At 39.0% G+C, this 27,756-nt stretch overlaps 2 protein-coding genes across 2 annotated transcripts in view; one reads left to right on the top strand and one right to left on the bottom strand.

The window, feature by feature from the left end:
* LOC138910859 (sex determination protein fruitless-like) overlaps nucleotides 1–26,486 on the bottom strand; it is a 32,614-nt gene extending 6,128 nt beyond the window's left edge. Inside the window, exon 1 of the mRNA XM_070206667.1 lies at nucleotides 25,805–26,486. The gene's annotated coding sequence lies outside the window, so the exon portion shown is untranslated. The remainder of the gene's footprint in view (nucleotides 1–25,804) is intronic.
* Nucleotides 2,327–3,939, top strand: LOC116650325 (uncharacterized). The gene is made up of 4 exons (XM_032433712.2): nucleotides 2,327–2,450; nucleotides 2,512–2,632; nucleotides 2,686–2,991; nucleotides 3,470–3,939. Exons 1-4 carry the CDS (start codon nucleotides 2,351–2,353, stop codon nucleotides 3,594–3,596), a joined length of 654 nt encoding a protein of 217 aa, XP_032289603.1. The 5' UTR covers nucleotides 2,327–2,350; the 3' UTR covers nucleotides 3,597–3,939.
* Nucleotides 26,487–27,756: the final 1,270 nt, after the last annotated feature.

Raw genomic sequence — 27,756 nt, 5'->3', positions numbered from 1 at the left:
AAATTGAATTTGGCGCCAAACGGAATGGCCACAAAGGCGCCCAGCTGTGGCATGCAGCAAGCCGGGTTGTGGCACGCAGCGAGTGCACTTGTTTAGTCAAATGCATAAGCATAAGCTGATTTGCGGCAATTGCATTTGATGCACTCGCTTGAGCTCCGCTCTCGCTGCTGCTCCCTCCTCAGCTGGCTGCTCTTTGTGTTGTTGACTTGGCTATTAGCTTAGCTCGCCAGCAGTACAAATGATATTTTGTTATTTGGTTGGGTTTTCTTTGATTTTTGCTCTATTATTACATAATACAAGAGCTGCCACGCCCTGCATAGAGCTGAACACAATTGCAATGCCCATTTCGGACTGCCAGAAACGCCAAACCCCTGCCCACTCCCACCCTTGCTGCCATATACGCTGTGCCTGTGCACCACTTTGTTTGCGTGCAATTCCGTAAAGTCCTGTGCGTGCATTCAGGTTATTCCAGCAGCTCAGGCGTTTGACATGAAAAATGCATTTTATTGGGATTATTTTTATATCGTGTCCTGCCATCCGCCCCCAATAACACCAGCAGCAACGCCGACGCTCAATTAAATCGGCTTTGCCTGTGCTTTGCCTATTTAAATTGGCTGAAAGCTCAGGCTAATGCCCAAAATTTAATTAAATTTACATTAATGTTTTGTTTAGCTAGATGCCTCTCACTTATTTTATTGTTAGAGGGTATTATAAATCTGTCATGAAACGTGTAACGCACAGATTAAGCCATCTCTGAGCCCAAAGAGTGTATATATTCTTGATTGGTAATAATAATATAGACTGTCTCAGTCAAGACTTAAGTTCTTGTATAGCCAAGGGCTTTGTTTTTCAACATATCTTCAATAAAATTGACATAGACGAGCTCTTTGATGCTTTTTGTATATCATTAAGTTCTTTAGGAGAACACAGTCGAGAGATTGGTTTTTATTTGAAAAAACGTTCTGTTAATAGAGATATCTAGACCAATCTCTGCAGTTGCAAGCTTTACAGTTATCCTTACATATTTGCAAAGGGTATTTAGTTTTCGTCCTGCCATTTTTTCTTGTTTAATAAAAATTTAAAATTTTTAATATATGATTTTAGCGCTTGAAAACAGTTTTCGCACTTATAATTCAATTAACGCGACGCAATTTCAGCAAAAATTGACAATAACAACAACAACTGCAATTAGCCATTGTGCTTTGTGCGGCGGGCAGCGTTAATAGCCAATTATGTGCCTTATTTTCAGCTACACATATGCACGCATATATGCCTGTTCTGTTAGGGTGTGTGTGTGTGTGTGCCAGTGTCCAGCTTCTGCCCATTCAGGTGCAGCTCGTGGCTGCGGTTACTCGCATGGTGTCCCTACGTGCTCGGCTTTCAAACTTTGCGATTTGATGTCGAAAAGTGTTGGAAGCCATGAACACCACTCGACATTAGTTTATAATTTTGATTGTGCAAAATGGCTTGTGTTTGTTAAGCGTTATCAGTATTAAAATATGCTGCATAGCACTTAAAAAAAATCATCAGCAATGAGTATTTTTCTGAGTACTGCCGGGTAGAAACCCTTCGGAATACTCAAAAGTACTGCTTTACTCAAAAGTACTTGAAAATGAACCCAAATACAACCGTTTTTATTTATATGCACAGAAAAATTCAATTTTTCCGAATTTTGTACACACATGAAATCATTAGCGTGGCGTGAAGCGTTGAGAATCGCACAGAAGGGTCCAATTTTGGGGGAAGGCAGACTGACAGAAGGGAGAGGAAAAACACGTGTGAATGAGAGGAACAGAAAGTGGACGTAAACGGTAAGCCAGTGAGATTAGAAGAGAAATACAAAATTGAGTGAGCGACAGATATTAACTTTTTTAGCAGAGAATAGAAGAGAAAGAACCACTTATACAATTATTGCTTATCGCAAGAAACATACAGATTTCAAATGTAGAAAGTTATGAGAATCCCATAGAAAGGCGATATTCATAAATTTGAAGAAATGAGAGGCCCACAAATATGTGAAATCAAACCGATCTGTTTGTGGTATACAAGAATCTAATACAATGAATAAAGAATAATAAGGAAAAAGTCTTGAGTCGAGTCTCTTTTTTGTTAATCGAAAATTTTCTGAATTGTAAATAGACGGAAGAGCGGAGTTCTTTCTCCAAATACTCATGCTGGAATATCAACAATATTGTTTATAAACAATTATCAAACTGGACTGCTGCGATGACTTGCCGCAAAGTCTGATTGTGACTCAACGTTTGGCAACTGTTTATTTTCTTATCGCTATCGTTGTTGTTGCGGTCTTGCAGTCATAAAGCTTTAAAATAGAACTCAAGTTGATTACGCAATGCATTCTCAATTGGACGTAGGTGCATGGAAAATGTTTGGCAGCCTCTTCTCCAATCGATATAATAAGAAACGCGAAATTTTCTATGCTCAATATGAGGGTGAGCCTTAAAGTGAGATTTATATGTGCTCATTTTTCAAAATAAAATTTATTTTCTTAAGAGACACGTCAGCGTTATTCCAATCTGCCCATCTACAAGCGACCTAAAGAGCCTTTAAGCCGTAAGTCTCCAAAATATAGCCGCAGAAAAAGAAAACCCGCAGACTACGATTATGATGAGTGGTAAGTTTCTTGCTTATAAGGGCAGCGTAAAATCTAATAAGAAATTCCAAAAGGATTGCCGGCCATTTTGTTCCAATAGTGGTGCGTCGCGCCATTGAACAGTGGAGCCGCCGGCAATTGATGGAGCCCGTATCCAGCCTTGGCAGCGATGCCTGCAGCTGGCGCTCCTGGCCAAGTGGAGCAGATCCAGCTGAGCCGAGGCGTTCGCTACGTCTGGCAGATAAACCAAATTTAAGTCTTAACGAAATTGGCAATCCAAGTCAGAGGGAGACAAGCGACGCAATCAAATGGCCACAGCAGCTGTCTTTACATGAAGCGGACAATAAGCTGGGCAGCTCAGCCCAGACTTTTATCGACGGGTGGGTGGCTATCTTCGGCATGCCGAAAATTGAATACCCTTATAGATGAGTGACTTGGTAATGATCTTAGCCGAATACTAATTGTTACTATAGGAGACATATAGAGCAGTAAGATGAATTGACGCAGTTTTTCTGATATATCAGGAGAATGGTGATGTTTTGTTATTGATGAGTATGGATAAAACGTATTGAAAACCACAAATTTTTCCGAATGAAAATTCATTTTTTAACATATTCTTCCTATGACACTTTATCATATAGTTATCCATTTTTAATAAGATTTAGATCAAGTCTAGATAAGATTTAAGCTTGGGAGAGAATAACGAATTTTTTTACGCAAAATGGAGAGAAAAAGAAACTTATCAAGAATGTATATACATTCTGTCAAAGAAGAATCTATAATAACCTCTACTAGGGTATACGAACATATAAAACTTTTTCCATTGACCGATTGTAATGGTTCTACTTTGCATTGCAGCTGCCAGTTGCATGAGTCCCGGCTGGAGTGCAACATGTGCTGCAAGCATTTTGGCCAAAACTGTGAGTTGCAACTGCATTCGCTAGATGATTGCCGCAAATATTTGCTTGCCACACTGTCCAACTGAGCGCAAATCAAAGTTTAGCTAAGCAAGCGCCAACATTTAGTTACATAATAATCCAAGTTCTTGTAACTAAGTAGCAAGTGCAACCAGTTAATCAAATATAATTCGACTCGGACGTGGCAACATCTTGACTTGCCTCGCCTTGTTGGCACATTTAATATTTATTGTTAAAGGATTTACACAGATTTACACAGAATTTGCTTGACTAATTTAAATACAAATGACTAGTTGTGCAAGCCAGAAGTGTGTTAATTGAGCGTGCTCGACTGAGAAGTACCCTGTATGCATAAACTCTGGAATGATTTGTGAAGTTTATATTATGGCTTTTTAATTTTTATTTTTAACATTTTTAAAATAAAAGACACAAACTTTAAAGTAATGTAAATATATAATAAGTATATTATTTATTTTTTGCTAGCTTAGCCGAATCAATGTCTAGGCTTGCAGTTGTAAAAAAACCAAGTTGTTTATATTTTTCGGCCAAAATATTTCCCCTTATATATTTTTTTTAATACGTTTTCGTTAGCTATGCTAAGGGCATAATGTGCCAAAAACTAGTCGAGAAATTAAAAAAAAAATAAATAAAAATAAAGTGAAGCCTTAATTTCGTTAAAGTAAAGTAGAGCAAATTGTAAAAAAAAAAAATTTTCCTTTCCTTTGTTTAGACCAATAAAAAGGAAATAGTCAAGGCGGAGGCATTTGCCACTCAGCATGCACAGCGAATGCATAGTAAAATATGCATTTATTGCGGCTACTTTGCATTTATATGAATACCTTTTACCCTGATCGAGCCCAGAACTTCCAACGTGAATGCCGGCACGCAGCCAATAAAGTACACGTACTTAAATGATAAACAGTAGGTGTGCTCTAGTCAGAAGTGCCCGATTAGGAGATACCCTAAGCTCAACGCCAAGCTGCAGTTGCACAGTTTCTGGCTTACTTTTATACATACAGACACAAAAACATACGCAGGATGCAAGTTGCTTCCTCTTCCCATTTGTTCCATACTTTATAAGGAAAATTCATTCTTCACTTCAAAAGAAATTTCGTTTATACTTTTGAGAGGGACATGTATTATGTAGCGTGAAGTATTCCCAATACGAGAATCCCTTTGGTCTTTCGAGTGATGCCTGAATATAATATGTGGGTTGAGATCATATACCCAATTTGATCATTTTCAATAGGTTCAAGGTACAGTAAAAGAAGGCGCATATCCCATATGCGTGCGTGTGGATTAGTGCCATTTAAGTTATTAACACGTCAAGCGCCAATTGCAGCTGGACATCGAAGCCGTCACGCGTGGATTGGACAATGGGCGTTGAGGGCTTTAAGGCGTGTGCAAGCCTTATGCTTGCTTAATTTGCCCAACAACTTGAAGTGTTTGTCTGTAAAATTGATAAAGTGCCAGCGACTCCTTACTCTGGTAAGTCATTTGCAATGCAAATCTATCTTTTTGTGCAATTTGTAACTTTTGGTTTTCGCCTTTTTCTTAGTGTTGTGGTACAGTAAAAACTTGGCGGCACATATTGACAGAGCAATTAAATTTTTAATTACCCTTCGTGTACGTGTGTGTGTCTGTGAGCTTGGCTTGTTGAAACATATGCAGACATTAAATTTATTAACAAAATTAATGCGTAAAGTTGGCTCTGAAAGCCAAAGACAAAGGACTTGGCAGAGCTGCATGGAATTTTCGTGAGGACGAAGTGAAAGCAAACAGCCAAAAAGAAATTTCGCCAGACAAAGACTAAGAAATCATTTGAAGCTCTTTCTTTTTAGCGTATGCTAAAGTCAATTCTTTGAAATGTCTGTACTTTGAAATTAACAGTCAGAATATAATAAACTATGGCCAACTGGTTTAGTGAAAGTTGAAGGCTGCAGGAAGCTGGGGTTAAAATGAATTACTCCGAGTTAATCCAAGTTTTTAACATTGTGAAACATCAAACATTAAATGCTTGTGTTTCGATAGTCTAATTATTATAATACCAAATGTTAACGCTTAACTCGAAAGTCTATCTCATAAAATTCCACTAAGTACATTAGCTTATCCCAAAGAACTATTCCACAAAAATATGCTTAAACTATCCAGGCTTTAAATTTACTAGAAATAATCCTATTAAATAATCAAATTAATATCTTTAAATTTGATAAACGGATTCTCATGTGTATTTACAGTGATCGCTCGCGAATTGGAAGGGTTCTAGTTTCTAGATTCCCTACTTTCACCCATAAAAAGAAATGCCCTTGGCATTGTAAAAAGCATATGGCTCTTTAACTCTCTTGCTCTCTCAGCAAGCGATCGAGTTTTGGATTTTTAGCTGTCCCTTCTTTATATAGTATGTATAATTTAGATATATGATTCCCAAATGTCAAAGAAGTCCAAATAATTCTATACAGTTTTAATGCAGATCATATCAATCTCCCTTGATTGATTGATTTCTCTCCCTCTCTTTCCATCTCTCTCACTCCCTTTCTCTGTCTCTCTCCTCTCTCTCTTGCTCTCTCTTTTCTACTTCTTTTTCTTTTATATATATATATTTCTTTCTTTTATCTATCTCTTCTCCTCGTTCTCTCTCTACCACAGTCTCTCTCTCTTCTTTTTTGTTCTCCATATCTGTCTCTATTTCTCTATCTCTTTTTTCTTTATTTCTTTTTCAGCATTCATTTTTATTCATCTCTAGTCTAGAATTCTTTGCCTCAACTGACTTCGTGGCTCAAACTTTGCTATGTGTTTACACACATGCACAGACACACACACACAGACACACACCCACACAGGACACTAATACACCCACAGACTGGAGCTAATAACTCGTAAATGCCAACACATTCAAGGCCTCTGGGCAGACTCATGCGCGTACCGACTGCGACGCTTAACCCAAAACACGGCTTTAAACCCCGACAATTCCACTAACTGACAAACGCATGTGGGGAGGGAAAGCGGGTGCTAACTAAGCGCCGGCAGAGAGGCGGCATGGGTGGCACGCTTTTGCGCTTAGTCGCCGGCCAACACGGCGTCGTACATCTTCATTAAAATGCAATGCATTCTGGTGGCAGAGCGCGGCAATCGAACGAGCGGCGACCACAATCAATCTGACCAAGTCCAGAACCAACTGCGCCATTCCCCGACCCCTCCACAAGCCCAACAATCCCGAAGCCAAACTAAAATCGTGTAAGCGCTCGCGCGTGTAATGACAATGGCTGCGCGTGGCTTTGACTTTGACATGGCCAATGGCTGGAGGCAGGCAGGAAAACGGTTAGTGGAACAACAACAAAAAAAAAGCAGAAAGCCAACAGCTAGGGGCCCGCAGCTAGGACTCTATGCTGTCAGCTGTGGCAGCAACGCGCATCAACACGCACGTAAAAGTCGCATCCACGTTGACGTTGAGGCCGCGCTGTAAAGTCGAATAAATTCTGCAGCGAGTCATCAACAGAAATATAAACAAACATCTTGACTGTCAGCTAAAAGCAGCACCTTATAAACATTAAACGGGCTGATGCACAGCAGGTGGGCAAAGGAGGACAGTGGGTGCCGGTTGTTTGGTAGGGCATGTGTGCCATGTGTGGCATGTGGCATGAGGAAAGTGCCAGCCAGCATGCTCGTAAAATGATGCACAGATGCACATTCGCCTAGGTGTAAATCACGTAGCACTCCAACGTCTTTTACAGTTACCGTTGTTTTTCACAATAAAATTGAAAAGCAGCCAAAAACAGCAGCTAAAACAACATCAACAATAAAAAGGTGTGCTCCGGTCGACAGATACCCTGTATTTAGCGCTTAGATGCCGACAAAAGTATTCTTACTTCCCACTAAACGCTCATATGTTCACACACACAGACACGCACTTCTTCTTCCCTTAACCCCTCACTATATGAAACGCATTCTTGAATAACTTGGTGGCGTATTATCCAAGCCTGTACATAATGAGAACTTACATATCAAGTTTAGTGCCTTTGGCGTTGATTAAAGACTACAAAAAATGGCGCTAAAATCCATACTCTGCTTATGATATCCCAAAGTTCCAGTTCCAGTTAACCTGACTGACTTATATACTGACTGTTACATCCACTTGCACAAAACTAAAATACCCTTTTTTAACTACGGAAATAAGGCATAAAATGAGCAACAACAACAACAACAAGAATAACTACAACGCCAGCAAAACGCAAAAGTTTTAAAAGTAAAATGACAAGCGCACGTGCGACCCGCCACTGAGCCAAAACTCTGAGCCTTAGTCGCATTCCCGTAGATTCGCAGACCCGTACTCCCATTTACGGGCTTTTGTTTACGTCGCGCTCCGCCCGCTCCAACGCCGCCGCCTGACACTCGCAGCCGCCTCTGGCTGACTTATGGTTAGACATCGATCTACTGGGACCCGGAGCCGGTGCCCTGAACTACTTAAGCCGAAAACTTTATGCATTTCTCGTGCGGCTCATTACAACTCCAACAGAGCTGCAAAAATACGCTGCATGTGTAGATTGCGTATGCGTGTGTGTGTGTCCATATTCCATATGGCATTCACTTGCCTTGCGGCTGATAGACCGGGTCCAGTAACTGGGCCCTGGTCCTGGCCCAAGCACACGCGTCGAGTATTTTGTTTATTAAAATTAAGTGCCATGGACACTGCCCAGTGCACAGTGGCTCGATCCTAGCAGGCTTTACTTATTCCTAAGGCCCAATGGCTAAGTCATTCGTGTGTTCTTAAAGATATTACCTAATTGTAGAGTATGTGACTTGAAGACTAGCTGTGACGTTCAAACCTTGCGGAAATACCTGGTAAGTTTTTCAAGTCTGATCCTTCAAAAAAGGTTGAATAAATTTGTAACATACTCCCTCCACCACAAATTGGCAAACATATTAACTTACAAAAACGCATGCCAAAAAATGTAGATACAACAAGAAGAGGCTCTCGTCGAAACGTACGACTCGGCTATTGCTGCTGAGCAAGAATATATATACTTTATGGGGAGATATGTTTTCTTCATCCTTTCATGCTTATATACATTTCCACAAAAACGTGATACCATATTTACGCATTATTATTGGGCTTAGGGTATTGAAAAAGTAAAAATTTCAATTACAATTGAAATTTTAAATTTCACTTGCGGTGCACATAATTTGGCACCACGGTGCAGTGCTGGCCCGTTTCTATGGCTCTTGCTGTTGTTTGTCGACAGTTGCTTTTAATGCTGCACAGCGGCCAACATGTCCCATCCCCAGAACCCCTTCACCCGTTACCCCTTCCCCCTTCGACGCTCGTTGCAACCTGATGCACACTTTTTATTATGAGTCGCACACGCACACGTGTCCAGGTGGAAAGTCCGTCTGCTGCGATAGCAGCTGCGTGTTGGCCAAATGACGCCGTTGACGTGGCCAGTCCAGTGGGCTGCAACAACAACAACAACAACAAATGGAATGCAGCTACGTGCCTTTTGTTTTGCCATTAGCCAGCGTCGACAGAACCAGAGCCACATTAAGTGATATTTGTTTTACATGAAAATCAACGCGTCCTTGCGCCGTCGCTGACCAACAATCCAGTCGGACATGCTGTCTCTCTGTGAGTTTCGCCCTCTTTCTCTTTCTCCGTCTACCTTTCTCACTGACTGTGCTTGATTTTATGCCCTTTTGAGGGTATTTTAACTATGTCATGAAATGTGGAACGCATAGAACGGACCTCTCTGTGCACATACAATTTTATATATATCCTTTTGATCAGTTACAAGAGACATGTCCGCCTGTGCAACTTTACCTTTGTCGGACCTACTGTCGACTTCTACCGAAAGTTCTAGATATGTGCAATTTCTAATCAAGTTCTAATACGAAGCACTATCGGCTAAGTCTGAGTTCCTGCGTGAAAAACTTTACAATTTTGAACATAATTTGAGCGAACTCGACAATTACGAGCTTCAATTTTTCTAGCAACAACTGCATCATATGCCTCGTATGGTAGATATTTATAATATTTGGCATTAGGGTATTTATTCTTCGTTCGTTTGGTGTTCGTGTTTCTTGTTTAAATTCTCATTAAATTAACGGTGCGGCCATGCAAATCGCATTTCAACCTGGTTGCTGCACGTGGCAAGTGAAGTTCATCATGGTTATTTAAGTCAATTTGAACATGTCATCAATCTGCGCTGTGAGCTTAGCAAATTGCAATTACAAGACGCGTCAATAATCACACGCACACTCACACACACACACACGCACTCAGAACTAATCAGCAACAGATAAGCATTTGGCCACAAGCCACAATCTGATAATCATCGAGAGCTGCGTTTAACCCACATTACCTAAGCGAAAGTTTTTCGACTAGATGCTAATGCACTAATTAGCTCACGCTCATGGGTAGGTAGATAGTTAAACACACACACACACATACACACTCAGAGACATAGATTAATTTTGGAGGCAAGTCATAAAACAAACTGCAGCTCAGTTTTCATATAATTAAAAATGCGCAGACAGTGCAAATAAAAATATAAAAAAAAAATGAATTCTCTAACTTTTGTGCACCAATAAAAGTGAAAATTTCTCGCATATAAAACAAACACAATACAAACACTCTAACGCCTTTGGGTAACGCGCTTAAATCTTTATTTGATTATTTTTATACCCAGGAATCAAGTTACAAGTGCGTTTTAACAGTTAGCACATTGCCTAAGCTGCCTCCTTGTTTATGACTTAGCACAGCTTCATACAAAAATAAAATGCAACCAAATATTTAATATATATTACTACCGTATGTCTCTAGTTTCTCCCTCAAAATATAAAAATATATATACGCTCTGCAAGGGCATGTATAGACCGATAACTGCCGCTTTGCATTCCAGTTAATTCAATATAAGATTCTTACTTGTCCCACTCTTCGCCTGTTCTCTCTCACTCTCTCTCTCTCTCTCTTATGTTTACTCTTCTGCGAAAGGCGCGAATGCGCGCCAATTTGTGGTTAGATAAAAAGCACTGCACCAAAAATTAAGCGTCGCGTATTTTACCGATTCTCAAATATACGACGGAGATCGGGTTGTTATACACATTATACATATCACTTTTCAAACACACACAGCACAACTTAATCGCGATAAACACCATTTATATAGTTAATTTAACTCTATAGCAATATATTTACATGCACACGCGCAGTGAATGACACCGATCAACAGGACAGACGCGTACTGACTAATTGCCCAAGCCGGCATTCACACTAATACAATAACAACCAAGAGCACACACAACAGCTAGCTCTCTCTTTTTGCGTGTATCCCTTTCAACTAAGATAACGGGATTAAGCGAGCTACGACCAATGGCGTGACCGAGATGTGGGAATTGTCTCTTGCGCTCATTCCAACGACAACTTTCGCACTCTGCTGCAGCTGCTGCCTGCATTCGTTTTGAAAATAACGGATTCAAGCAATAAATAATCTCCCACGCACAAAGCAGCCACAAAAGCTCTAAGATTTAACATTATGGATCTTGCAAAGGTATACAACAATTTGAACAGCGTTCATTTATTTATCGAAAACTTCTAAATGTTTTGTGGCAACTGCATGAAAGCGGATTGTAGATGAAACCAAATGAAATGTGCCATAAACAATTTGTGACCCAAACGACGGGTACAAAGAACTTTAAAGCCCTTTTAAATTTAAAAACAACCCATGCTTGAGCACATCAAGCGGCGATCATAAAGAACTAAAGGCAGTTTAAAAGCCCTGTAAATGTTAGCGGTGAAAGGCAGTGGCCAGGGCAGAGGACCGAAGCAGCGGTAGGTGCTGCCGTGCACCATGCGCCATGCTAGCTGCAGCAAGTTGTAAAGATGCCCAGAGGCCACAACACTAAAGTTTATGGCCACGAGAGTAGGGTATGTGGGTGAGGTGTGGGCATGGGCATGTGACTGCTCTGTTCACCTTTTATTGTACCAATCGGTATGCTTGTGGTCTGCCAACCGTTCTATACCCTTATGGAGGGTGCCAAAATTAATGACGCATAAAAGGACACGTGCTTAAACTCATTTAGTATATATGCATGTAACTATGTATATGTCAATCGAGTCGGTGGGATAAGCTTTGCTGTTTCTCTTAGCCTGAAAGCTTACGTCTGAAAAATCTCTCTCTTTCTCTTAATCATGTTGCACCCATTGCAACGATCAATACAGAATTGAGTTATGTTATAAAAAAAAAACGTTGTTCTTTAAAAACTTTACTATATCTATGGGAAGAATCCCTTGAGGAATATGTACACGAGGGTATTTCATCTGCGGTGGGTCGTCTCTTATTCTATTTTTTTAGACTTGACATTCGTGGCGCCTGGCCCAGACTGTGGCTGGCTTTAAAGCCTACAACAAGTTGTGCAACCAGCCAAGGGGCATGCAAAACGCGGTACAACCAAAACTTATTTGCTGCCGGCGCCTCACTAAAATATGCAACGCATTTTATGCAACACGCAGTGTTGTAAAAGGTTGTTGGGAGCGAGGGTGGTTTGTTTGGCAACGCAGGTGTCATAATTAATTTGGACGTCAGTTTGCATTTGTTGCCGTTGCGGCTTTTGTCGCCGCTTTTTTGCCAGTTGTAAACAAACTTATTTGTCCGGCCCTGATTTTACAGCATAAACTGCGATTCCCGCCAATTGCCAAAACGTAACGAATTTTTGAATTATTTAACGAGCGCCTTAAAAGGGAACGCAAAACGCGACGGGGCTGGGTGTGGGGTTTGGGGCTAGCGGATGGTATAGCTTTACAAACGGCTCTCAGACCGTTTTGAATGGGGCTTCAGTCTTGAGCCAGACGTTGTCAGGCACTGTCTGTCCAAGCTGGCTGGCTGTGAATAGAGCGGCAGCAGGCACTGTCCTACATTTTCTCATTAAATTGCCACGCCAAATAGTTGGCATTTGATATAAAGTTGGCGCTAACAAGGCGTTCGTGCGGCAAAGCATTGCATTTCGGCCACGTCAGAGGTTGATCTTCTTCGTCTTTTTTTTTTTTGCCAAACTTTTAATTGGCCAGAGCAACGTTTTAATTGTTTTGTCTTTTTGGCCAGACGTGGGCACAACAGACTTTGGCTCAGATATTCGCAGACAAACAGTTCTTGAGCTTTAAAGGAAAATCAACACACACACACACACACACACACACACACACACATACACGAGCACACATTTTCCGGCTGTCATTTGTTTACGAATTGCTAGCCGTAAATTATATGACACAGTTGTGTGCAAGTGTCAATAAAACACAATGCCAACAACTTCTCAGCATCAACAACCACATTGGGCCTTGGCATTGCAATAGCACAAGTTTGCGGAGCCCGTATTAAAAACACATAATATTGCCAAAATTTACGGCACAAAATCTCTCAACATTTTTGTTACGCTGTTAATGCACTGTAAAGTGCTTACAGTGCACAGTTGTCTGCACCCGAGACTTTTAACAGACTTTGTGAACTTTTTTACAAATTACAATATTACAATACTTTAAAATTTAAAAATATTATTGATAAAAAACCAATGAAATAAAACAATTAAATATAAACAAGTAAGAGGTTCTTGTCGGGAGCTCCCGACTAGGGGATACCCTGCACCCTCTTCTTCCAACATCAAATGCATTTGTATATTCTATTTTAGAAGCTACTTATATGCCAAAATTGCGCAAAAAACAGGATATCGATATCGATTATCGGAAACAAACCCGATCTGCGCAGGCACTAGGAGCACCTACATCTAAAATTTCAAGTCTATAGCTCTTATAGGTTCTGAGATCCTTGCGTGCATACATACGGACAGACGGACAGACAGACAGGCGGACATGGCTAGATCGACTCGGCTATTAATGCTGATCATGAATATATATACTTTAATGGGGTCGAAGATGCTTCCTTCTGCCTGTTACATACATTTGGATTTTGCACAAATACAATACACCCTTATACCCATTTTTAATGGGTTCAGGGTATAAAAAGAGAATTAACAAATTGAATTGATTGTTCAGGAGGAGTTGGCTGCGCTGCTGCCTTAGGATAACATTTCTGGCACTGAGATTTTTCTCTGCCTAATAAAATTCAGAGTTTTTGTGAGCTCTGTTGCTCGTAAATAGAATCGGGTGTGCCTAATTTGAGCATTTTATATCTATGCGTGTTTTCTTCTTTAAACTTAATAGTTTACAGTGTTCGCTAAAAGTGAAAATTGCAATTTAATAAAGTGAACACCGTGTGGTGCTACTGTGCCAGTATTTCACCTCTGTAAAATGGCACGCCTCCCACGCAGCCCATGAAGCTCATTTCAGTTTAAATTGAATTGAAGCCAAACACACGCCATGATTTTAAATTGTTTGGTTTGGTTTACATTGCAACAAGCGGCGTCGCCCGGCGGCGGCAACGGCTGCAGGCGTTGCATACATTCAGGCGCCGTGGCGGAAGCTGGAGCTGGAGTTGGAGTAGGAACTGGAGCTGGAGCCGAGGCGCAGTCGAGCACAAAACTACACAAATTGCTGACATATTCAAATCAATGCGCTTGGGCATTGGTAATGGGTGTGTGTGTGTGTGTGTGTGTGTGTGGATGTGTGTGTGTGAGTTTGTGTGGCATGCATCTTTGCAACAGCCATTCGCAGCTGCACTTGCAAAAACAAATATCAAATTAAATAAATTGAAATGCTTCAGTCCAAGCGCGCCGCGCCGCCCGCTGATGAGGCAGAGCCAACTTCCGCCTGGCCCATGTTAAGTGGCATATTTAAGCTATCTGGCCTGAATTTGTGGCCAACACTGAGAGGTCAAATGCCAGTCATAATAAGTACATATACATTGAAACTTTAGCCGCAGCCAATTACATGCGGTTGGCATATTCGCTACTTTAAGGCCAAAATCAAGAGAAAACATAGCCAAGAGCTGCGGCCAGCATAAAAGCAGAGGCAACATGTCTGCCAAATGCAAGAAAACCCAAAGAAGAAGTTAAAGAAGGAAAGTTATTAAAAAAAACCTAGTGTACATGTTTTTTTGGTCAAGCCGTACTTCAAATACCCTTAAAGGTATTAAGCAAGTTATTAGAACTTTAAAAAATTTAAGAATTGTTTATTTTGGCAAGCCGTTCTTTAGATACCCTCAAAAACTATTAAGAAAGAAACTAGAAATTTCAAGAACTTTTGAATACATTCTTAACAACATTAATTTTCGACATAGCCCTATGATGAATGTACGATGAAGTATGTACGACTTAACTCAAATAAAAGAAGATAAGTGTCAAAGTTTTCCTATGATTATTTATATAAGAAATCATACTGCGACCCTTTGATAAGCCGAGGCCTATATGTACCTGTTGTATTACAGCCAAATTGAAACGATCCCTTAAAATTTAAGAAGCAAAAATATCAACTACATAATATATATATCTGTAATATATTATATCAGTAAAAATCTGCAAAATATCTTTATAATTGAAAACCTACTTGGCACAGACAGCGACTCGCCTGTTGGTAAAAATATTCGTTATGACGTCCAAGCTGACCCATTCAATGCGCATCACATTTGGTAACAAAATTCCAACGCAACTGGCAAGGGTATTTAAAAAGAATATGATGGGCAGACAAGTCCAATTCAAAGCCAAGTCGAAATGACCCACGACACACACAGACGGTTAAACAACTCTCAGCGCCAACGAAGCTCGTAAGTAGATGGCACAGTGCGCAAACGGACGGAGACAATCGGACAGACAGACAATCAGTTTTCTATGACTGACTGTCGGACAGACTGTCTGTCTGTCTGTCTGCCTGTCCAACCGACTGCCTTGGCATTGGCAGTGCAGACGCGTCGCCGCTCTGACGCCCAACGCGACGGGGCATTGTGTTTTGTTGCAACTTGCAACTATCTTTTGAAATACCCTAACACCACTGAAAAGGTGTTGAATGGTTTGGTGCACATGTATGTAACAGGCAAAAGGAACGTCGAACTGAGTCAACTTAGCCATGTTCGTCTATCCGCCTGTATGAAAGGCTGTCTCAGAAAGTATTATACAAAAATGCAGAACAAGTAAATTTATATTGTTTTTAGATATAGTTTCCCGTCATTATTGATAGACATCGATTTTAAGGCTGGTCTTTTAAACACAACTCGTAGATTGTATGAATTCGTCACACCAAATTTAGTATGTAGATCTCTCTACTTTATCTGTCTATACTATTTTAGTTTCAGGGTGGAATAGCTCCTTGTTTTTAGGTGTATACATACTGTTGGGTGTCATATTAAAGCTCTAAAAATTAAAAAAAATATTGGACAAGAAACACCTCAGTTATTCCAGTAGGTGGCATTTTACATAATGTAAGTTAAATGAAAAAACAGGCAGGGGGCAGCTGGATGCTGGGTTGAGGGTATCATCTAGTCGTTCAGCTTGTTGTTGTTTTTGTTGCACTGTAATCCTATTTTGCTCTTGTTACACTCGTCTTCAAAGTTAAAATTGCAAGTAAAGCTTTTATCACGTGTTTATGGGGAGGGGGACCGTAAACCCGTTCAAGCCCCCTGGCCACAGTAAGTAGGTTGTTGGCATTGGCCAAACTTCGTATTTGGCATAGAAAGTAGCTGCAAATCGAATTCCATTGCCAGGAACGTACTGTTTGCCATGCCCCAAAACAGTAAATACAGCAAATACCAATAAAAGTAACTGTAAACTGTGTGCCACACAGCGCCCACTAAAAGGGCTAAAAGCTTTGCCGACAACTCCGAGTTGTTAGCCTGATTTATTGATATGACATGGATAATGTATATGGTATAGAGTATGTATTTATTTTTTGTAACATAACTTTGCATTTATTTCTGCCTATAGCCATTATTCGTAATTAGTGTTGTGAGTGTATTCAGACTTGGCATAACAATTTTTCCCGAAATAAAGATAGATTTTGATATTCATATTGTTTCATTAGACGCTTTTCATTTAAAACATTAGTAAATGCAGCTGCTTGAAGAGTTATGGCCAATTGCCAAGTGTGTAATGGCATTTATTTTGCTCGTTCGTTAACGTTTTTTTTTTTTTTTTGCTACGGTAACTGCCAACCCACGTCCTCTGGCCATTCCAAGTTGATAATCATAATGCGCTTTGTGGCATTGTGTCAGCTTCAAGTGCTTGGTACTTGCTGCCTGCTGAACTGGGCTGTTGCCCTGTGCCCAGCGCAAAGCGCTGCATATTTTACACAATCTGTCGTGCAGCCATGCCTGCCCGTACCCCTGGTAGCCAGTGCCGCACCCAAGCACAAGTTTCGGCCGAGATTTATAGTGCAACTTGGTCGAAAAGGAAAAATTCTTGTGCCGCACAAAACTTATGCCGGCAATGCCTTTTAGCTTATGCTGCACACAACAGAATAGCTATGCCAAACATATGTACAAATGCCCAAAACGAGGGCAGGTTAAAAAGTTATTGCCCAAGCAACAACATATACACACAACACACAATCCTTATATCTTATAAGGCATAGAAGGCGACTTCTTGGAACCCAACTTCACCGGCCCAAGCCCCACAAACTGGTTATGGAAGCGGTCTGCTAAATAGTTGTCCAGAGCTGACAGCAAACGCGTTCCATTTCAAGGAACTGTTAGAAAATACGAATTACGCTACATAATTAGTTCCCCACTAGATTATACAGATATAAATATTTAACCTTAATAAAATGGTTTGGCAGATGCAAAAATTTTAGACGAATAAGCGACTGCTTACTTTGACCTTTAGAAAAACTTGGTGTTAAGATGTCGAGAAAAGAAATTACATTTAAAAATATATAAACACATATATATATATGTGTGCAGTATGTTATTTTTTGGCAACGCCCATAAATATTGAGCCTGCCCTCGCTGGATTTTAGCTGCCAACTCGCCGCCTTTATGACTGACTATAAGAGACTCTGGCATGCCGCTCGAAATTGGCAACAACTTTCACTCACCAAATTTGGCGTTTGGCTCATTTCTAATTTGATTTTGATGAAAATGAAAATGATGATGATTTTTCGCATTAAATTGAAAGTTATTGTGACAGGCAATTGGTTACTGATTGTATGCATAAATTTTGCGATAAATAATTTTATGCATACGCTGTAAGATTTTAGCATTTTAATGACATACGCTTCGGCTGAAATAATCCAGCTAATTTTCATGTAAATCAAGTTCAATTGACCACACAGCCTGGTGTCATAACTGGGCAGGCTCCATTTCAGCACATCAAAGCTGACAAATGTCTGTTAGTGGGCTTGCCGAGCAGCACATAGGCATACCTGATTGTGGCAAAAAGTGCATAGTCTGTCTGCCAGCCATGCTCGAATTCGTAAGTCCATGGTCAAAAGTTTGGCTAAAAGGCATACCAAAAAGTGGCCCTCCGGTTAGAACAGAACGTTATATGTAAGGCGCATTTGGCATACATATTTAGACAGTTGTTTGCAAAAACAGTAGCAGTCCTTTTCCTGGAGTCGCAGTCCCAGTAACAGTCCTGTCATTCGTCCCGGCATTAGCATACGGGAGCAACAGTCGCTTTCTGTCAGGGCTTACACAAGCAAAGCATCGCACAGGATAAATAACCGTAAGGATATGAGCAGACAAACCCCCCCTACCCCTCCCTAACCAACCAACAGCTTGTCATCAAAAGTAAAGAGGCAACATTTTTGCTCGGGCTGCTTAAAAGTTCGATAACGATAAGCGTACTTGTTTAGATATCTGTCAGGCATAATTGCATTAGCTTTGACTAATTAAAAATGCAGTCGGCTTTTAGGCGCTGCAAATGGTTTCGATATTTGAGAAAATTATTGCAATATTTGCCTATTTGCTTTGAGCCAGCTAATTGAAATGCCCAAACCGGACAGCGGCAAAGCCTGGCCAAAAGGAAATTAATTGCAAATGACACAAACATCCTTCAAACGCATCCTTTTTGCCAACTGCCAGGCCAGCGATGACAATTTAATTTCCGTATTGACTGCCAGCCAAGGCAAGAAAAAAACTTTCCTGCATCTAAACTTTGCTCAAAGGTGAACAGATGCCCTCCAAATACATATTTGTTTTATCTTCAGGCATTTTGCTAGTATATCCAGCAAGGCTTTGACCAGCAAAAATATTTGACTATTCGTTTTAGTGCAGCTAAATTTAAAATTTCCATCGACGGATCTGGATGTAAAAGTTATATCCAAAATGCTAAGCATAAAACTTACCGCTTATGTGTCCATGCATGTGTGTATGTGTGCATGTATGTTTGTGTGTGTGTATGTATGTATGTGTGTGTGTGTGTGTATGTGTGCATGTATGTTTGTGTGTGTGTATGTATGTGTGTGTGTGTGTATGTTTGTGTATATGTATGTATGTTTGTGTATGTGCTTATGCATGTATGTATGCATGTGTGCATGCATTTATGTATATATGTATGTATGTATGCAGGCATTAATATATGTTTATATGTAAGTGTGTATGTTTGTGAGTATATGTGTGTATATATGTGTAGTATGTGTAGTATGTATGAATGCATATGTGTGTATGTGAGCTTATGCATGTAAGTTTGTATGTATATATTATGAAGGCATGCGTGTATGTGAGCTTGCATGTATTTATTTTTTCATGTATGAATGAATGTGTGTTAGTATAAAAGAATTTATGCATGCCAAAACAGGAACATATTCTTAACCAATGCCCTACTACGCGATTCTCATGATTTCAAGTAAGTCATATAGGCATAACGAGAAGGCTTTCATATTGGAAGAGGCGTATTGGCCGATTGAGGACACGGCGACTTTCATATTTAAGTTCGTCTCTTGCCAACTGATAGATGACGATAAACTAATGCTACGTGTGAATTTACAGATAAGTAGGGTATTAAAAATGTGTATTTATTTTGTGAACGCTAAGACATAGCTTTGGGAAATTTAACTCTTATTTTTAATGAACTTTCTCTAAATTCATTTGGAAAATCCATCTCTCTTGCAAAAAAAAAATGCGGGTAAAATTTCAATTGATTTCAATTTTTGTTTCTTTATTTTTGACCTAAATCTTATATTTAACTATCCATATTACATAAGATGTGCAATTCAATTTAGAACGGATAGATTTCAATTGTCTATGGACGGGAAATGCTTGCAAAGGTTAATTCACAGATATATTCTTGCATATTCACGTACGTCACAAAAAGTAAGTACTATACAAAAAATCAGCCACCCAACACTCGATGCTCAATTAGCCAGTTGGTCAATATGTCAACCAATCAATCAGTATAACCATTTTTTATATATATGATACATAATACTGTTAAATAAATGCCTGCAACAGCAACAATTTGCTCCGACAAAAGATAGCGCTCCACATGCCACATGAAGGGCTGTAAGTGGTTGGGGGTGCGCTGGGGCAAACTAGAGACCAGACCAGACGCCCAAGCAGCCACAACAAAATGCGCTTTTTGTTGTTTTTTTTTTTTGTTTTTGTTTTTGTTTGAAAGCCGTGTTGTTACAGTTTTCCACGCAGCCGTTGACAGTCGCGACAGTTGTTGCAGACTCCACTCAATGCCACACAACCGTGCAACGCGCCCGTTGCGCAGCCCCCGACTCAATCGTCTGACGTTGCGGTTAATGAAAGCTGCGATTTTACAGCTAAAGAAAATTGGGTCGCCGTTGCTCGGTTCGGTTTTTGCAACTCGTTTTACATTTACTGCCATTTACTGGCATTTTTTGCCGGCTGCCGACAACGAGGAGCCAAACGGCAGACATGCCTGAGCGGAGGGAGAGCGGGCTTGGGTGCATGCTGTCTGCGTTGCTTGCCAATTTTTGCTGTGCAACTACCAGAGAGAAACGTAGGGTATACCCTGATATAAGTTATAAGTGACAGTTTAAAGAGTTGACTTAACGTTTGTTTATCTAAGGCAAGTCTCGAAAATAAAGTCAAAGAAAATCGCAGTTAACTTTATGAAGTCGTCAACTTTCTTATATACCCTATAGCATATAGCAAAGATAACAGTTTAAGAATGCTTTAAGCTGCATTATATATAAAAACACATATTCTGTGTAGGGTATATCCACGATTCGGTGACTTATCGATGGATAAGCTTAATTTTGTTTACAACACTTTTCTAGGTAGTTTATGGTAGATAAGGTATTAAGGAGACACAGTCCAAAACAACAAAGACATGAGTTCGCGCCCCCGACTAGTGTTTGGATGCAGCACACTCTCATCTGAAAGTCAGAGTGGGAAATGTTGAATATAAAAAAGTTATTTGGGGCTTGCCCAGCGTCAAATATATAACATCTACAGCTAGTTAACATTATATGCAAACAATATAAAGGCAAATGAGAAAAAAATTGTAAGGGTCAGAAACTTAAAAAGAATATGCCATCATTAATCTTTACAGAGTTATATTTGAAATAAATGCTAGTCATTTTTTGTTACTTCATATTGATTTTAGTTTCTACAGTTTTTAAGAGCATATTTAATCTATTTAGCGCCTGGTTAACAGCCATTTTTTTTTTGCCAATTGCGTGTTAGCAGCTGCAGCCATAAATAATCGAACGCCCACAGTTTGATATAGAAGATTACAGAGAGCTTAAAGTTTGGATTTTCGCTTCATGTGTATTTATAGTGGAATATTTTCACGCCTGAATGGCACACATTTGTCTTCTCTGCGAATTGCCGGGGCTTCTCAACGTTATCATTTTAAACAGACACCGGCACAAGCCAACAGGCCAGCACGAGCTGATGGCGGGCGGGCAACTTGGGTTGCCGGCCAGGCCAGGAGCTGCAGGCCAGTAGCCGGAGGCAGAGGCAGAAAATATAAAATGTGCTTGGCTATATGGGCAACAGCTTAAAGCCAAATAAGTGAGCTAGCATCAAATTGGTTTAAGCTTGGTTAACAGTAAGGTGTAAATGGCGCTAGCCACACACATCCAGCAGACTACCCTTAATGGACTCTGAACTGTATTCGGCTCAAAGGCATATTTAAATGGACATTTTCATAGATATATTTGTCGAATTATTTATTACGTTTTGGCATTGTTGATGCTCTTTTGGTATTTTGTGGATTGTAATCAAATTAAATATTGACGCCCAGCCTCTGTTGTTGTTGTACAAGCATGCATTAACCGCAGGCCCAATAAAAAATATAAGCTGAACCCATTTCATGCTCTTTCGATAATCAAAATAAATTCGAAACAATTTTCCGGCAATTTCTCAGTTTTCAAGTCATTTTATTACTTTGAGCATTTTTGAACATTTTCGCCAAAAAGTACTTGTCATGCATTTTTAAATTGAAGCAATTATGTGGCAGCTGCATTTACCATAGATAGTTCTGTGTCTGGCTTAATTGGCAGCCTGTCCGTGTCGACAATCCGACAGACTTCACATGTAAAACGTTTGCCCCTTGACACTTGACTCGCATATTTTTAGTCAATTTTGTGTGCACACTTTTGAGCTTGGAAATGCATTTAACAATTTGCGGTTGGTTTAATAATTGTTTTAGTGCTCGCAATTTTGGCAAAATTTGTGTAACAAATTCGCAAAGAAATTGCGTAAATTGATAGCAAAATATGTTTAGCCTGGGCAAAACTGCTTAAATTTTTAATTATCATGGAAAATATCTCTGAAATAAGTCTCTCTCTATGAAAATGAAGGCCTACCCATGTACCTTTGCTCTGATCTATATTAGAGAGATATTATCAGATACCGTAAAAGCTAGAGGAGCTAAATATGATCTACTAGGCAACTTAAAGAGATACTCTTTATCTGTGTATATGCATTAGTCTCAGTGACTGTAAAAGCTGGAATAACAATTTCATTTTGCAGCACTTTTTAACTTGTTTTAAGATTTACTAAGAAAAAATGGGCAGTTTCGTTCGTCTGTGGGTAGAAAAGTCTCAATACGTATGCTTGATCTTCTTCCTTGTCTCAATTTACCTCACTTTTCACATTTAAATAACCGAGCAAGCTTTTAGTACATGTTTAATAGTTTATTCTTACTTTGAAGAAATTAATTTAGTCCCATCGAATGTTCAAACAATCTTTCTGCTTGCCACTTGCTTTTTGAGTAATATTGCGTATCTCTCATTCAACTAGAGGAGATGACGTTCTTCTTTTCCGCTAGAGAATTACTTCAGGTTTAACATTTTGTTAAATTAGTTTATCAGAAATGAAAAGAAGCTGCTACTCTTTTAAAGAATAATGTCGATCAACTAAATATTGAACTTAATTATATATAAATTTCAATACTTAATAATACGATTTTGATTGGTTAAAAGAAAAATATTCAACTTTGATTCTAACTTAGACGTGGAGTTTAAGATAGATAAAGTAAAACCGAGATGTACCCGTTAGTCTCTCATATATATATATGGTATAGGTAAAACCTCTCAAAGTAGTTTGTATTCAGAACAGTTCCAGAGAGAAGAAACTAGTCTAATTTTTAAGCAAGCAGAACAGCCCAATTCGAATCAAATCAAGTGCAGAGTATTTAAAATGCAGCACACAAAAAGTATACATTTTTAAAATTTTTACAAACGCAATTTAATTTCACAATAGAGTGCTATAATTCATTGATTTGTTTCTAAATTTGAGCAACTATGGCAAAAAAAAACGTACATTCAAAACACATTATTTCAATAATAATAATAATAAATGTAATTTAGCACGCTATAATTCTGGCCGCATTTCGACCGTGGCCATGTTAAATTAAACTATTTGTCGCTCTGCAACAATTAATTTAATTTTATGTTGTAAATAAATTATTACAATAATAACACGCACTTGCAGGCCTGGATATTAGTGTTTGGTAGCCTGCAACGGAAGTTAGCTAAATAAATGTATTAATAACCAAAATGTTATTAATATGCATTACGATCTTCCTGTCTTTTGCATGCCTCATAGAGCCTGCCTTTCGACCTCCCTCCGCCCACAGGCAATCCGACAGCTGTGACAATTGTGAAAGCGCCAGACAGTTGGGAGTTGTTTGTTTGACTGTTTATTTGACTGCCCGACCGTGGATTGCACAAGAATGTCATAGGCTCATCATCAACATGCCAACGAAATCGAATTACTTCCGTATGTAGTTGTTGCCACACTCACACAGCCACACACACACACACACACACACACACATGTGTGTGTATATGCCCCACTGGCAGCCGCCGGACAGAAACAATAACAACAATTGCCCTGCTGCCGACACGTTGCTTTGTCTTGCCCTCAGTCGATTGCCCGTTTTTCCACTTGCCACATATTCATGCCTCTTGCCACACGCCAGGCTAACTTGTTGGACTTTTGCAACGGTTTGTCTACATGTTCAGCAGGCAGCAGTTCGGCTTACACACAATTTACAAAATAACCTCGACACTCGCTCACACACAGACTTTACAAATAGACAGACAGCTGCCCCCCCTTTGATATACCCCCAACGGCCCCGCTCTGCTCCTGCTGCAGCCTGTGTCATTCAGATAGGCGAGTGTGTAAATTGTCTTGTGTAAATATGTAAATTTTTTTTCCCATTTTCATCTGTGTTATTGCTGTTGTTGTGGCTGCGGCATTTGCGATGCGTGTAAACAAACCAAGGCGTCGGCTTATAAAGCTTTGCATTTACAAAAGGGAGCGCTTAGAAAAATGTTTGGATTATTTAACAACGATAAAAACTAATTGGAATTACATGTTGTTATTATTTTTGTGAACTGGCAATAACTGCAGAATTGAGCAGTTTATTCGGAATGCGGAACTCAGCATTTGCTATCGTTTTCTATAGTTGATACTTTCTGGAAACAGTTTATTAATCTTTATATTTTTGTGTCCAATGTGATTTGTTGTGTGCCTCTAGGCAAATCTATCAAAGAGCATAAACAAAGAGCAACAATGCATTTGAAACTATTTTTATGTAAATAAAATTGTTTCATATATTATTTAATTTTAATAAGTTAAGCCAGGTAACTTATTATTCTTAACTATTTTAAATATTTTAATTATGCAGTCATTTTTTTCTGTAAGCTCGGAATTGAAAATTATCGCATAGATAATTATAATTATCTAATGGGCTCAATATTAATTTAGTTATTTCTTCATTTTTTTAATATATTGAGTACATTTTCTTTATTTATGTTACACATAATTTTTAATTAATATTTTAAAGTAAAATATTATTTTTTTTTCTTATTTATTTATTATTTATATTTTATTATTTATTTTTATATACTTATGTTTAAAAGTTACATAAAAATATATTCTTGAAATAACTTTGTATTATTCCTTGTATTAATAATTCGCAATAACTTTTATGTAACACTTTTTTTATATTTATTTTTTATTATATTACTTAAAAATTCGCAATAACTTTTATTATTACTTTTATTATATATATTTATTTACAATAAAAATTATTTACAAATTCGCAATAACTTTTATTTATAACTTTGATTTTATTATTTTTATTTTATGAGTACACAAAAAATTGCATTTAAAACAAAATGTATTTGGGCATATTTAAATTGAAAAGAACTTTTTGTTTTTACGTAGGAAGTTAAAAAAAAATTATAATAATTTTTCTATAAAGTATTAACAAACAAATTTACTCGAAATTATACGAAACAATGATTTATAAGAAATCAAAATTATTTTGAAAATCTGTATACAAGACTTTCCTTATTAAACATTTCTTAGCTGAGACAAAAGTTTCAAATTTGTTTCGATAAAAGCATTAAAATTAGCTAATAAATACCGATTATTTATAATAAATTTATTTAGAAACTTGCTTTGTCGCTTGCAGTGTGAATATAAAAAAACAATAATTATTTTTAAATGTTTATATTCTTTTTATACTTTCATAATTTAAGTGTTTTATTTATTTAGTAGTTTTGTTGGGTTCTCTTTGATGTTTGTGTTCGCTTAGTGTAATTTGACCAAATTACATTTATTTTATATTTATTAAAAAAAATTAAACAATTTTTAAAAGTTAAATTTCATAGCTTGAATTAATTCATTATGTTATAATTATATTTTATTCCAGTTACAAAAACTTATTTGTAACAGAATACAAAAATTGCCCTTCACTCGAATAGCAATTCGACTTTATTCAAATCAAGTCACATTTTCTTGAACACTTTCACATTTTTCCACAGCACTTTTCCTGCTTTCTTGTGGCACACACAAGCTTAGCCACTTGCCAAGCAAGGCAATATCCTAAACATAATCAACACTTAAGCATAATGGGAGAATGTAATAATAGATACAAGAAAGAAATAACTGCTTTGTGGCATGAAACTCACCTGGTTTGTTGTCTATGTGATTTTGCAGCAACTTGTTGACTTTAATAAAAACTGCACTTTTGTATGCCGCAACAGTGGCAACAACAAGTTCATCTACTTAGTGTGACTTTTGATTTTATAGTATCTCAAAGTAATGTTCACTGAGCACGAAAGGCTAATAAAATTACACACAGGAGCGCAACAGAACACTAGACAAAAAAAAAAGAAAAGGAAATCAACAACAAGTACGAGGCAATATCTTTTCACTTAGCACAAAAAGAAATCTCTTAGACTGCAATTTGCTGCATGGCAATAGTGCAACTGGAGCATCAGGTTACATGCAACGATTTAGTGCATTGCGAATTACCAATTTCGCCATTGTCCCCAAAACTAAACTCAAAAATTGGCTGAAGTGCTGGCGGCCTTTCTTAACGAGTCAATTGGATGGCCTGTTGTTGAGGGCTTAGCAGCGCTTTAGATTTTATGTAAAGAGCGCTGTAAAGTTTACAGTGCCGGCTTCTGTGCTGCGGCTTACAGACAGTCTAAATGTTGCCTAATTGTTGTATCTCCAAATTACACCGCACAGGCAAAAACACACTGAAATTGTCCAAGTTATTAACTGGCTGACTTTTTTGGCTGTAGGAAGTGCTGTGCGTCCTTACTGAAGGAGCAGCCGCGTACAACTGAATGCTAGTGAATGTGCAAAATGCGATTGTTGCAACGACTGACTATCCTGGCAAAAGAAGCGCAGCAGCAGCAGCACCAGCACCAACTAATACATAGACGCAGGGCTTCATGTGCATGTGTCGTCGCATGTACATAATGCACGACGGACGAGCTCTGCACGAAGTAGCGCCTTGGTCAAGGGTTGTGTAGCTGCATCAACCCCCCTAAAACACCTAGAACGCCCGTCCCTGTTATAAGTTGTAGTTGTAGTTGCAAACCAACGACAAACAGCAGAGCAGCTGAGCAGCGCACAGCGCAGCGCAGTCGGCAGCGTTGCAAGCCACACGTTCGTTCAACGGTGCCCCGCATTCTGGCCCACATCTAGCCGGCCACTGTTGACGTTGGCTTAGTGCCACGCAACTACAGGGCACTTTACAGTTGCAGCTTACATAGCAGCAGCAGTAACATCTGTTCTCTCTCGCTCTCCGATTGCGCTCTCAGGCGCCTTGAAATATGCCGGCTCTTATCAGTTCTGTAATTAACAGCGCTCTGTTAATACCGCTAGCAGCACCTTGCTTCAGTCTTTGAATGTTTTTTTTTTTCATTTTGCTGTTGCTGCCGGCTTCGGCATTGAATCGTTTATTATGTAAAAGTACAAGGACAAATATATGTATATAATATATATATATACTTATATATATGTGGCTGCATTTGAAGCGTGTGCGTGTGCCAAGTGTTGGGCAAACAGGCAAAGCAAAGCTGACAGCAGTCGCTTAACAGCTTAGCAACAATGCAGCCAGCGCCTGGGGAGTTGCCAAAGCAATTGACTTAATGCGTTTGCCTAATGCTTAAGTACATGAACTAGTCTCTTTAATGCGTATCAAGGTTAAAGTTGGATGGCTGCAACAACAGCAATTATGCAATCAATACCGTGTCCCCTGTCGCTCTTCATTAATTGCAATGCAAATTCGCCACGTGTTCCCCACTATGCTTGTTCGTTGGCGCATTTACAGGAATTAATTCTATAATTAGAAAGAGAAATATCAACAGCAATAACGGTGGCAGTGCACAAATCGCACAGCTTGTTGCCAACTGGGTGCCGTTAACAGAGCGCTGTTAAGTCGGCACTGTTAGGTGCACGGCACGTGTTTCTCTCACGCTACTCAATGCACGCACACAGCGATACAGCGCATTCTTTTGATTTTGTTTTGATTAATAACTTCGCTGCTGCTTATCACACACACACATACACACACACACACATATACGCATGCACAATGAACAGGAAATGCAACAGTGTCACGTGG

The sequence above is a fragment of the Drosophila virilis genome, chromosome 2, assembly GCF_030788295.1.
Source record: "Drosophila virilis strain 15010-1051.87 chromosome 2, Dvir_AGI_RSII-ME, whole genome shotgun sequence".
NCBI classification, from domain to species: Eukaryota; Metazoa; Arthropoda; class Insecta; order Diptera; family Drosophilidae; genus Drosophila; species Drosophila virilis.
Note: the sequence above shows the minus strand (reverse complement) of the source record. Positions and strands in the feature narration are given on the sequence as shown.

What these genes read in the sequence shown, in the direction of transcription:
- LOC116650325 (XM_032433712.2), top strand. Translation starts at nt 2,351, where the DNA reads ATGCATTCTCAATTGGACGTAGGTGCATGGAAAATGTTTGGCAGCCTC. An exon ending in TTTCTATGCTCAATATGAGG is followed by an intron (nt 2,451 to 2,511) that starts GTGAGCCTTAAA and finishes TATTTTCTTAAG; the next exon opens with AGACACGTCAGCGTTATTCC. An exon ending in GCCCAGACTTTTATCGACGG is followed by an intron (nt 2,992 to 3,469) that starts GTGGGTGGCTAT and finishes TTTGCATTGCAG; the next exon opens with CTGCCAGTTGCATGAGTCCC.